This window comes from Penaeus japonicus, unplaced genomic scaffold (genome assembly GCF_977035675.1).
Source record: "Penaeus japonicus unplaced genomic scaffold, GWHDUDI00000001_assembly GWHDUDI00000003, whole genome shotgun sequence".
NCBI classification, from domain to species: domain Eukaryota; kingdom Metazoa; phylum Arthropoda; class Malacostraca; order Decapoda; family Penaeidae; genus Penaeus; species Penaeus japonicus.
The window spans coordinates 49,584,052-49,596,551 of record NW_028234405.1 but is presented as its reverse complement, the minus strand read 5'-3'; the positions used below and the strand labels follow the sequence as shown (position 1 = coordinate 49,596,551).

Below are 12,500 nucleotides of genomic sequence, written 5' to 3'. Positions count from 1 at the left end.
AGGAGGAGGAGGAGGAGGAGGAGGAGGAGGAGGAGGAGGAGGAGAAGGAGAAGGAGGAGGAGGAAGAGGCGGAGGAGGAGGAGGAGGAGGAGGAGGAGGAGGAGGAGGAGGAGGAGGAGGAGGAAGAGGAGGAGGAAGAAGCGGAGAAGGAGGAGGAGGAGGAGAAGAAAGAAGAAAATAAAAGAGCTGGAGGAAAACAAACCGATGACGATGAAATAAAAAACAAACAAAAAACAAACGTAAATCGTAATAAACAAGTAAACAAGAAGGTAAAATTAGAAGGCCGTGAATACCTAAAAGAACGACATAAGAATATATCACAGATAAATTAAAGGAACAGCTTTGCTTCAGGGGACATAAATCTTGAACTGGAAACTGGAGAATTGGAAAAAGAAGAAGAATGAAAAGAAAAAAAAAGGAGAAATTCAGATAAAGTGGGAAGAGGAGGAGGCATTCTTAAAAGGAAAATGTGATAAAGAAAGGAAAGGAGGGCATTTAAAAAAAGGTTAGGAGGGCATCATAAAGGAGAGGAGGGCATTAAAAAGAGGTTAGGAGGGCATCATAAAGGAAAGGAGGGCATTAAAAAAAGGGGGGAAACGGTGGTATTCAAAAAGGTGAGTGGGGCATCCCCCCAAAAAGGAAAGTGGGACATTTGAAAAAACGATAGTGGGGCATTTAAACGGAAACCAGACATTCAAAAAAGGGAAAGTGGGGCATCCCCCCCAAAAAAAATATTGGGACATTGAACAATAAAAAAACGATAGAGGGCATTTAAACGGAAAGACGGGAATTCAAAAAGAAAGGAAAGTGAGACATTCATAAAAAATGACAGCGGGCATTAAACAGGATAGTAAAATATTCGAAAAAGGGAAGGCATAAAAAAAAAGGTCAGGCATTAAAAAAAGAAAGAAAATATTACATTAAAAAAAACATATTCAGAAAACTAAATAAAAGAATAAAAAAAAAAGTAAGGCATCATTCTGAACAAATGAGTAAAACATTTTAATAAGCGAAGGATCTATGAGGTACATGGGACTCAATTTATTTAATGTTGCTCTCATTCTTATCATCTGCTTCGTAATTATATCGCTCGCTGTGAAGTAATTATGGCAACTATACTAGCGATTACGGAAGGAAAAGAGGGATAGAGGGAGGGAGGGAGGGGGGGAGGGAGGGAGGGATAAGAGTGAGTGAGTGGGTAGGTGAGTGGGTAGGTGAGTGAGTGGGTGGGTGGGTGGGTGGTTGGATGGGTGGATGGGTGGGTGGATGGGTGGATGGGTGGGTGGATGGGTGGGTGGGTGGGTGATTGAGTGAGTGAGGGAAAGAGTGGTTGAGTGGTGGGTGGGTGGGTGGGTAGGTGGGTGGATGAGTGGATGGGTGGGTGGGACGGAGGGAGGAAGTAAGTGAGTGAGTGGGTTTTTGATGGGTGGCTGGGTTGGTAGATGAGTAAATGATTGACTAATTAAAGAAGTAAGTAATTCAATAAGAGAACGAAAACACACCCAAACAGACACCCAAACAAAACAAAACAAAACAAAAAACAGACATAAAGACACCCAGGTTCATCCGGGACAGTGACCCTAGAGGACCCGGATGGTCGCCATAATACTTACGTTTCTGCTGCTTATCGTCGGGTGCTTCTGGGTGGCTGTGGCATCATTGTTATTCTGGAAGAGGAGAGAGGTCGTTATTATTGTGGGAATGAAGACATTACGAAGAGAAACTGGAACCAATAACAGGACGGCTAACTCCCTCCCCTTCCCCTCCTTCCCCCTTCTCCCCTTCCCTCCTTTCCCTCCTTTCCTCCTCCTAACAACTTTCTCTCTCTTTTCTTTTTTGTTTTTTTCTCTTTCTCTATTTTTTTTCTCGTTTTCTCATTTTCTTTCTGTTTCTGTTGCTTTATTTCTTTCTTTTGTTTCTCTCTCTTTTTTTCTCTTTCTTTCTTTCTCTCTCTCTCTCTCTCTCTCTCTCTCTCTCTCTCTCTCTCTCTCTCTCTCTCTCTCTCTCTCTCTCTCTCTCTCTCTCTGTCTCTGTCTCTGTCTCTGTCTCTCTCTCTCTCTCTCTCTCTCTCTCTCTCTCTCTCTCTCTCTCTCTCCTTCTCCCTTTCCCTTTCCCTTTCCCTTTCCCCTTCCCTTTCCCTTTCCCTTTCCCTCTCCCTCTCCCTCTCCCTCTTACACTCACACTACCTCTCACTCATCCCCTCACTCTCACCAATAAAAAACAACAACAACCAAAATAAACAACCAAACCACAAAAACAACAACAACACGAAAACAATCCCATCCCAGCACGAGCAGCCCACCAACGAAGACATCGAGAGAGAGAAAAAGAGATAAAAGGAGAATAGAAAAAATAGACATCGAGAAAGAGAAAAAGAGATAAAAGAAAAAGATAGACGCGGATAGAAGCTTTAAGATGATCGGGAAGCTACGGAACTCGACAGCCGCCGGAAGTACGAAGGTCACACGCAACCTGCTGCCGGTATCGCGCGGTTGTTACATCGGCTTTCGCGATTTCGAGAGAAAAAAGAAAGATATATCTTTAAGATTTGCGAATATCGAGTGTGTTTTTTTATTATTATTATTTTATAAAAAAAGAAGAAGATATATCTTTAAGATTTGCGAATATCGAGTGTGTTTTTTTATTTTTTATTTTTCTTTTTTTTATAGATGGGAAAATATGCCGATGATGGAGGAAGGAGGGGGAAGGAGGGATTGAGGGAGGGAGGGAAGGAGGTTGGGGGAGGGGATGGTGGAGGGGGAGGAGGAAGTCAAGGAAGAGGAAGAGGGAGAAGGGAAAAAGAAGTAGAAGGAGAAAAAGGTGGGGAGAAGGGGGGGAGGAGGAGGAGGAAAAGAAGAAGAAGAAGAAGAAGAAGAGGAGGAGGAAGAGGGAAAGAAGAAGAAGAAGAAGAAGAAGAAGGAAGAAGAAAAAGGATGAAGAGAAGAGGGAAGAAGAAGAGGCGGAGGAAAATAAACTGATGGCAATGAAGGAAAATCTAATGGAGGAGGGAAAAAATCAGAAAAAAAAGGAAGAATCAGGGGAGAGGGAAAGAAACGTCATGAGAAAATCAGAACCAAAAAGATAAACTCGAAAAAGAAGGAAAAAAAAAAGAACAAGTAAAATTTAGATAGATGGACGTGAGGATTTTTATTTTATTTTATTGGGGGGGGGGGAGTGGAGGGGGGAGTGGATGTGGAAAGGAAAGAGGGAATGAAGAATTGGGCGAAGGGAGGGAGGGAGAGGGAGGGAGAGGGGAGTGGAAGAGAGAGAGGAGATGCTGATAATGATGATGATAGTAAAAGTGAAGATGATGATGAAGAATATGAAGATGAAGGTGAAGGTGAAGGTGATGATGATAGTAAAAGTGAAGATGATGATCATGAATATGAAGATGAAGGTGAAGGTGAAGGTGATGATAGTAAAAGTGAAGATGATGATCATGAATATGAAGATGAAGGTGAAGGTGAAGGTGATGATGATAGTAAAAGTGAAGATGATGATGAAGAATATGAAGATGAAGGTGAAGGTGAAGGTGATGATGATAACGACCGCAAAGACGAAGACAAAGATGAAGACGAAGATGAAGACGAAGATTAAGACGAAAACAAAGATGAAAACGTAGACGAAGACGAAGATAATGAAGATGAAGATGAAACCCAAGATGAAGTTCATGGTGATGACGAGAATATGCCAATGATGCAAACGATAGTGAGGATAATGATCCAAGAGCCTCATAACTTCATCCCAATCGGAAGTGAAGTAAAAAAAAAAAAAAAAAAAAAAAAAAAAAAAAAGAGCTAATTAAAATTTCAGTCACGAGAGAGAAATCGCAAAAAAATGAAGAAAAAAACAATTCAAAAGGAAAATGTGGTGATAGTGATGATTTGGTGGTGGTTATAGTGATGATGGTGGTGGTGATTGTGGTGATGTGGTGGTGATTGTGTTGATTTGGTGATAGTGATGATAATGACAATGACAATGATAATGATATTGATAATAATAACAATAATAATGATAATAATGACATTGGTTTAATATATGTATACAAAATTTTCACCACATGCTAAACTTGAACTGGAGAACTAAAACTACATACTCATAAAAATGTATGTATTTGTGTGTGTGTGTGTGTGTGTGTGTGTGTGTGTGTGTGTGTGTGTGTGTGTGTGTGTATATGTGTGTGTGTGTGAACGTATACGTACACGCATATTCAATTCCTCTGACAAGATTCTAAGTAAAATATGGATGGGGAATATCAGTTAAAAAACTATAAATTTACCGTTATTTTTTTCTCTACTCAATATGCATTGAATAAAAACAGACATGCAAATGAGCACGAATCCACACACCTAAGCACATACACACAGACAAATAGACAGATAAATAGACAGACAGACAGACAGACACACACACACACACACACACACACACACACACACACACACACACAAACAAACAAACACACACACACACAAACAAACACACATACACAAAGGCACATCTAAGTAAACTATCTTGTTGCCACTCTGATAATTAAACTTTCTATGATATTTTTACCCATTATAGCTCACCTCTCGATAATGACGCATATAAAAAATGCATTCCGAGCTACGAATAACATGCAATCATGCAAAAAAATTAGCGTCGTAAAAGCGTTGCAATCATGCAGAAGAGGAAGAGTGTGAATCTGGAATAAGAACCACAGGGCGAGGGCGTGCAACAGCAAGAACCAAAACAACGAACACATGAGCGTTTCGGTAGAGGCTGCCACTGCAAAGGTGCGTTGAGGGCAAAGCGCGACGAAGGCCGAGGCTCCGACCTGGGACAGCCACCGACTCCACCTAAACTACCATGGGTCAGTCATGCGCATACCGGAGGGGCGTCGCCAGGCAGGACAAGGGGTGAGGGTCAGGTCATGCGGGCACGGAGGGTGGTGTCGACGGGTCAGCCGCCGCTCCTGACCTCTTTCTCGATGTGCAATGCAGTATGCCACACGGTGAAGGCCAGGCGATGGAGAACCCCGGCGTCCATACGGGGGTCCGAGCGTGCGCGGCGCCTACGCTGACGTACGTTGGCGGTGCCTTCGGATCTCAGGGAGTCCAGCGAGGATTTGCAGGAGGAGCCCAGCGAGTTCCATGACGCCGAAGGGGCCACGCGGCCTATGGGAGCCGTGCGAGGGAGCGTGGCGGGCGGGGAGTCCGGAGTGGAGCTGATGAGGGAGGGGATGGACGAGTACACGTCGTCCTCCTCCTCGGTCCGTGTCGTTTGGGGCCACGTCGGCGTCGACTGCACCATGAGCAGGTTGTCTGGACTAGGGGTGGTGCTGGTCGTCCCAGGGTACGACGCTCTCATTCCTGTGCCTGGAAGGATGGGGCCTCGCTCTGGAATGATGGGCGGAGGTATAGATCCAGGGGATATCAGAGGGTTGTGAGGCCCTACAGGCCCCGTGGTGAGGCGAGGGGGAGGCAGGGGCGGAGGGGCATCATCTGCCCTCCGACGGTACCGAAGCGGGGCAGGTAACGGCGGTTGAGGCCGTGAATACGACGTTTCGCCGACACTCTGGTAAAGCGGATCTCCGTCCGTTGTCTCGATACTGGAGTAGATGTCGTCGCTCAGCGCCCCCTCGCTCCGTGGGCCCTCGCTGGGGTACTCTAAGCTCGAGTATATGCCGTCTTCGTCACCGGGACTCCATCGCACTGGAGGGGGGATGGGCCTCTCTCTCCGAAGAGTTTCGTACTTCGTTTCACCTTCTTTCTCTTTACTCTTTGGCAAAGGCTGGTATTTGGACTCTCCGTCCTTTTCCTTCTCCTTCTCTTTCTTTTTTGACTTTGTCTCACTTTCCTTTTCCTTTTTGCTCCCTCCTTTCGCCTCTCCTTCTTTATCCTTCTTCTTAGGTAAGGACTGATATTTCGGCTCGCCTTTATGTGCTCTTTTGGGGAATGACTGGTACTTGGAATCTCCTTCCCTGAAAGTTCTTTTTGTAGGGGAATGATACTTATCTCCCTTTATCCTCTTGGGAACACCCTGCAATTTGAGCATTTCCTTCTCTAACTTGCGAGCCTGGAGAAGCCTGTAATTGGATTTGACGTCTTGGATCATCTCGGGTGTTACCGCCTGGTATACAGGAGCTTCGTCTGCAGGATCTGGCGAAGGAGGAGGGAAGAAACTGCGGGAATCGCTCGGCTTCGTCTGGTAAGGTGGAGGAGGCGGTTCACATATTTTCGGCGACATCACAGTGTACGGCGGGCCGTCGTCATCCTCGGGCTTAACGGGCGCTGTGCAGTACAAAGTTTCACTGATTTTAGGTGTAATCTTTTGATACAAAGGCTCTCGCTCCGTTACCTTGGGAACAATCATTTGATACAGAGACTCACGGTCGGCAGCCTTGGGAGACGTCTGGTGCGACACCAAGAACTTGGGGGGAACTGGCTGGCCGTAGGTTTCAACGTCACATACTTTTGGAGGTAAAGCAGCTCTGTTCAGCAACTCAGGAACGTGAACCTTGGCTGGCAGAGTTTCATACAAAGGAGCTTCATTTTGCCTTGGGTGAGGGTCTGTTACTTGCACCTTCAGAGGACCTGCTTGGTAAGTGGACTCTCCGTTTCTTGTCCTTGGAGGAATCATCTGGAATGGTGGTTGAGCTTCAGTGGGTCTTGGGGGACCTGTGTGGAATTTTGGGTCGCCATTGTAAGGCTTCGGTAAATCCAGGGGAGGTTTGCTCTCCACAGTAGCTGGAACTGGAAAGGGTATTCTGTCTATTTCAGGTCTCCTCGTTGGTATTGGCTGGTACTTGGGCTCATTCTCAGGGCGTAAGGTCGGGATGGTGTGGAAGGCATAGTCCGTTCTTCTCGGTGCCATAGCTGGATCACGGGGGTCATAGCTCGGTTTTACACATGGTATTGGCTGGAACTCATAGTCATGACTTTTAGTTGGTATTGGCTGGTACTTTGGCTCCAGATCGGGCCGACCTGATGCTACTGGCGGAGGCTGAAATTTAGGTTCTATGTCAGGTCGTCTTGGTGGCAGTGGTTGGTACTTGGGCTCTATGTCAGGTCGTCTCTGAAGCTGTGGAGGGAAACTTGGTTCAATGTCGGGTCGCCTGGGTGGGAGAGGCTGATATTTCGGTTCTATGTCTGGTCTTGGAGGAGGCAGCGGTTGAAATTTGGGTTCTATATCAGGGCGTCTCAATGGAACCGGATGGTACTTGGGCTCGATATCTGGTCGTCTCGGTGGCAGTGGCTGGTATTTTGGTTCTATGTCTGGTCGTCTCTGTGGTAAGGGCTGGTATTTAGGTTCAACATCAGGTCTACCCGGTGGGAGATGCTGATGGTATCTCGGTTCTATATCAGGACGTTTAGGTGGCAGTGGTTGGTACTTCGGTTCAATGTCCGGCCGTTCATGTGGTAGCATTTGGTACTTGGGTTCTATATCTGGTCTGGGAGGTAATGGCTGGTATTTCGGTTCAATATCAGGCCTTTGGGGTAGTGGTTGATATTTTGGTTCTAGATCTGGTCTACCTGGCGGCAGTGGTTGGTACTTAGGCTCTTGGTCTGGCCGTCGAGGCGGAAGGGGTTGGTATTTAGCTTCCAAGTCAGGTCGGCAGTGTGGTGCAATGTGGTATTCTGGTCTAGGCGCTGGTATGGGCTGGAATTTGGATTCTAATTCAGGCCTTGGGGCTGGTATGGGCTGGAACTTCGGTTCTAGTTCTGGCCTGGGTGCAGGTATGGGCTGGAATTTTTGCTCTAAATCTGGTCTTGGGGCTGGTATAGGCTGGAACTTTGACTCTAACTGTGGTCTAGGAGCTGGTGGCGGCTGGTATTTTGGTTCAAGGTCTGGTCTCGGAGCTGGTAATGGTTGGTATTTGGGTTCTAGCTCTGGTCTGGGTGCCGGTAATGGCTGGTACTTTGGTTCTAATTCTGGTCTTGGGACTGGTAGCGGCTGGTACTTGGGCTCAAGGTCTGGCCTTCCCATTGGAATAGGCTGAAATTTTGATTCATCGACCCTCGGATGAGGCATATAGTGGTGTCTGTGTTCCACGTCGTGTCTCACTGGCGGTATGGTTTGGTATCTGGGGCCAGGGTCACACCTACGTGGGGGAAGAGGATGGTATCTTAGATCTACAGCTGGTGGTAACACTCGATGGTATCTTTGGTCAAAATGATCATGTCTTTTTAAAGGGACAGTTTCGTATTTTGATTCTATGTCATGCCTCGGCAGGGGATGTGGCGCAGAGTGATACTTGGGATCATAATGATATCTTTTGTGAGGCAGTGTTTGGTATTTGGGATCGATGTCATACCGTTTGGGCGGCAACTCCGGATATTTCGGTTCCGTGTCCAGTCGCTTTGGGGGATGAATGTGGTATGTGGGTTCACCATCAACCCCTGTGGTCGGCAGAACCTGATACTTAGGATCGAAGTCATACTTCTTCGGCGGAAGCGGCTGGTACTTGGGTTCGGAACTCCGTCTCTTTGGTGATGACATCATCTGCTGAGGCCCTGGCACTACCTCATGCCTCTTAGGCGACTGCTGCTCTCCCGAGGCCTCGTGTTTTAAGGGCGCGACAGATAGGGCAGTATCGCCCTTCTTTGGGGATGACGGCATGTGACTGGGCATGGTGTCACGCCTTTTAGGCGAGAGTGGTGCATGCCCATGATCAGGTCCCGTGTCTCGCCTCTTTGGTGAAGATGGTATGTGGCTTGGTAGACTTTCCCGTCTCTTTGGGGATGAGGATGAATGAGATGATTCTCCCACACGCCTCTTTGGGGATGAGCTCGGCGGAGGTGCAGGATCCCCATCCCGTTTCTTTGGAACAGCCTGGAACCTGGGCTCTGCACTGCTATGCCTCTTAGGGAGGGATTGGTACTTGGGGTCACTCCTGCCAATAGCCTGATACCTTGCCTCACCTTCATGTCTTCTGGGGAGAGATCTGAATTTTGTCTCAGAGTCCCTCCTTGTTGATTGTCCCTTTGCATCGCCTTCCTTCGGAGAGCGTTTTGAAGATGAATCCTTAGCTGAACGGCGAGGGAGAGTCTGGTAGTCCGGGTCTCGACGCCGTGGTTTGCCATCGCCCCCGTCTCTGCTACTTCGCTTTGAAGACGAGGAGGATGACTTGAGCTTTGGTTCTCCTCCGGACTGCTGAGCATCCCTGCTGGAGGAACCTTTACGGGTGAGAGAACTTACAGACAAGGGCTTGGCTTCCCCATTGTTGCCTTCGCTAAGATTTCTCCGGTGAGACTTCGGGAGCGACGGTGCATTGATCCCAAGTTGCTCGGCTGCTGTGGGACCTGAGGACCCTCCTTGGGGTGTCCTGGCCAGCAGGTGAAACCCTATGCCCAAACTCCGTGTGAGGTACCCGGGTCTGTTGTGTCTTGGGAGGGAATAGAATCCTGTAGGTGGCCTGCTGGCAGCTGGGGGAGGCTGGTACACGGGCAAGGACGACGGCCCAGACACAGGTGGCGCTGCCGAAGTGGGCACAGATGCGCCTCCTGTAGCGGTGCTTGTCTGAGGTGAATCTGTAGTTGATGTTTCCGGGGCAGTAGATGCTGACGGTGGCACAGGCTTACTTGAGCTCTTCCCATTGTTGTTATTATTATTGTTGTTGCTAGCATTGTTATTAAAGATGCTGAGGGCAGCACTTGGGAACCCAGCAAAGCTATTCTGACGACGGAACAGCTTCGGGACATTCCGTCGAGGAGGAGGCGCTGGTGGCTGGTTCATCACGGGTGAATTGTCCTAACACAAAGCTTACAAATGATATGAGACACTGTCGAACCTAGCTCGAAGAAGACCGTGTTCTACCTAATGCTTAATCATCAACAAACACGCAAACAGACGTATTGTTCAACAGTCGTAATAATTGAGAACACTTTTTGGACATTTAGCAGAATATCAAAAATGTAACTCGACACTTATCATTAGGGTGAACACTTAATTAATCTATGAACAACTAGATACATTTACCATCAATTTAAATAGCACCTGATTTCACCTCCCAAAGAAGGTACGAAGACTAAAATACAGCTAGTGAGAGCAACGACTCGAGAGCATAACGATAGTCTTAAAATCACAAGAAGTTCCCAGCGAAACACATCGAATGCAACACAGAGACAACCAAAACACCAAGTGGAAAAAATCGTATCTAATTTGATAGATCTGTTAATTCGTGAATTCTATTATACAATCTAACCATCACATGTAAACCGCTCTACTCTCCTCGAATAATGAAGAAGAAAAAAAAAAGAATTAACAAGAGCACCGGAGATTATTTATTTATTCGTCTACCTATTTATTTATTGTCAAATAATTTAACTAATGCAGCTCACTGATAGAGGGTAGAAGATGGGGGTTGGTATGGGGCGAGAGGACGAGATGGCGGGACCTAATCAACATCTCAGAACCATGTGAATTATGTCAATTAGTTACCTTCTCAAGGTAATGAGCACACTGAATGAGCGAGTTTAAATGGGAGCTCGCGAGTGGGCAACACTCCTACACGTCTAAAGTTACAACTTTCTACAACTTACAACTTACATGGAAAACCAACAAGAACTCGATTGTCTTAATATTATTAAAACTTCTGAATAAAATGCTCTACCATGAATCAGATAGTAGTAGCTTTTTTTCGTGGCTTTATTACTATTGTATTTTATTTTGTAAATAAAGCTTTCTGAACTCGTTTAAAGTTAAGCTCGTTTAGGAATTAACTTATTTCAGTATCATTGAGCGAAAGTGTGTCTGAGGGTGTGAGCACAAGTGAACGTGGGTTTGATATGCGACACTTATTGGGATCTTCCTTGCCTTGCTTGTCGTCACTGAAACCCTTGACGTGTTGTTTCTTGCATGTGGCCGAAGCGGCGACTTCTTTAATTTTGTATAAAGAAAGTATTCATGTACAAAATAGTGAACTAACGGCTTGCCTAAGATTTCCCTTCACGCTTGCGGTATCAAAATCTACTTTAATATAACGGAACTACACATCTGCCGTCCGTCGTCTGTTTTGTTTGTTTGTATTTTGTTTTAATGCTTCGGGTTTTTTTGTTTGTTTGTTATTTTACAAAGTAAGATTCGAGCTTAAAAGTGTCTACTACAAGTGCCAGTTCTACTCCAAAAGAGATGCCATTACCACGTCATTACTACGTCATCACTACTGCATTACCAGCAACACCGTCGAAAAAGGCACATTGATCCAGATCTTTTTTTTTTAAGGACAGCCGTAGTGTTTGACCATGTAAAGCTCGCACACGCTCGGCTGCAGAGAGAGAGGAGGGAGGCTGCAGGACCACACAGACTCTCTCCTTCACTGGCTCAACTGGCCTGATTCCATCCCGCTACCCAGAGCACCTCGATGCTGAAGCGGCTGCTGCTTCTGCTACCACCATCACCATCACTCTTAGCACAGGAGAGACGAACGAGGTAGGAAGGTGGCGTTGCGACGGGGCCCAGAGACAGTGCCGGAGGCCATCTACTCCCATTGTATTTTCAGGGGGAACCGACGCACCGCCAACAGCTATCGAGAGAGGGACTCGAAGAAGAAGGGGGGAAAAGAAAAGGACTCTTGGGGATATTTTCGAATGTGATGGTGGTGTCGTCGTAGGCTGGCTGCGAAGTGGGCGAAGGAATCCTCCCGGGAGGTAATAGAAGGAGGACTAAAAGCTTCCTGATTATGGTAGGTACTCTTGGGCGCTGAGGACTGGTGCAGCGCTCCCTCTCGCGGCCAGAGACATGACGGTGTGATGCCGGGCTTTGCTGGGGATCCGAATCGGTGGGAATCCGGTGGCGGCGGCTGAGCTCAAGACCTAAATGGTCCACCTGCCTTCCTCTAGACCCATTGAGGGATCTCGGGGTCTGAGTGGCAGCAATTCAACCACAACAGGTCTGACGAGCGAGGTTCCCCGGCAGGTTCCAGACCCAAGAGCGAGCAACGACACCGAAGCAAGCCGTTAACCTCAAGATTACTAGTATTACCTGGCCGCCGTGTACACGCACACACACACACTCACTTCCGGTAATAACCCCCACCAATGCGAGCAAATTCAACCACCTCGCAACTTTGCCTCTGGTAAATTCGTATTTCCTTCCTTTCGTGTGACTTTCCTCCTATTTCTCTCCCTCTCCCCCTCTCTCTCTCTCTCTCTTTCTTTCTTTCTCTCTCTCTCCTTCTTCTTCTTCTTCTTCTACTTCAGAGCGTGGCCCTGGAGGCAGCGCACAGTGGGAAGAGGAAAACCTGTGTAAACATAATAATTCCCCCCTCTTCCAATATCTTCACTTCACTCTCTCACACTAAAACTATTTTTTTTTCTTCTGGTAACCCTTCACCCTTCACACTACACCCTTTTCCTCCGCGAGTACTTTCCGTCGCGGGTAAAAGTGAGGTGTACACTTGGGTATAGGAGGCTCGTGGGCGGCCCTAGGAGAAAGAGAGGTCAATAGAAAATGTCTGAATGCCAAGGCGGGTGGCAGAGGGTCCACGCACACACTGGCACTAAGATGTCCGCGGC

General features: G+C 47.0%; 1 protein-coding gene across 16 annotated transcripts in view; it reads right to left on the bottom strand.

Annotated features, from left to right (window-relative positions):
• LOC122247834 (focal adhesion protein tensin) overlaps positions 1–12,500 on the bottom strand; it is a 345,161-nt gene that overhangs the window by 250,193 nt on the left and 82,468 nt on the right. For 3 of the 16 annotated variants that reach the window (XM_086533612.1, XM_086533621.1, XM_086533639.1), the window contains exons 1-2: positions 4,963–10,510; positions 1,614–1,667 (exon numbers count right to left, since the gene is read on the bottom strand). The exons of 2 other annotated variants lie outside the window; for them this stretch is intronic. In XM_086533612.1, the coding sequence (XP_086389738.1) occupies positions 1,614–1,667; positions 4,963–9,720 (4,812 nt within the window). In that variant the 5' untranslated portion in view covers positions 9,721–10,510. Of the gene's footprint in view, positions 1–1,613; positions 1,668–4,872 lie in introns of all 16 variants that reach the window. 11 more of the 16 variants (XM_086533689.1, XM_086533647.1, XM_086533654.1 and 8 more) reach the window with 7 other exon arrangements.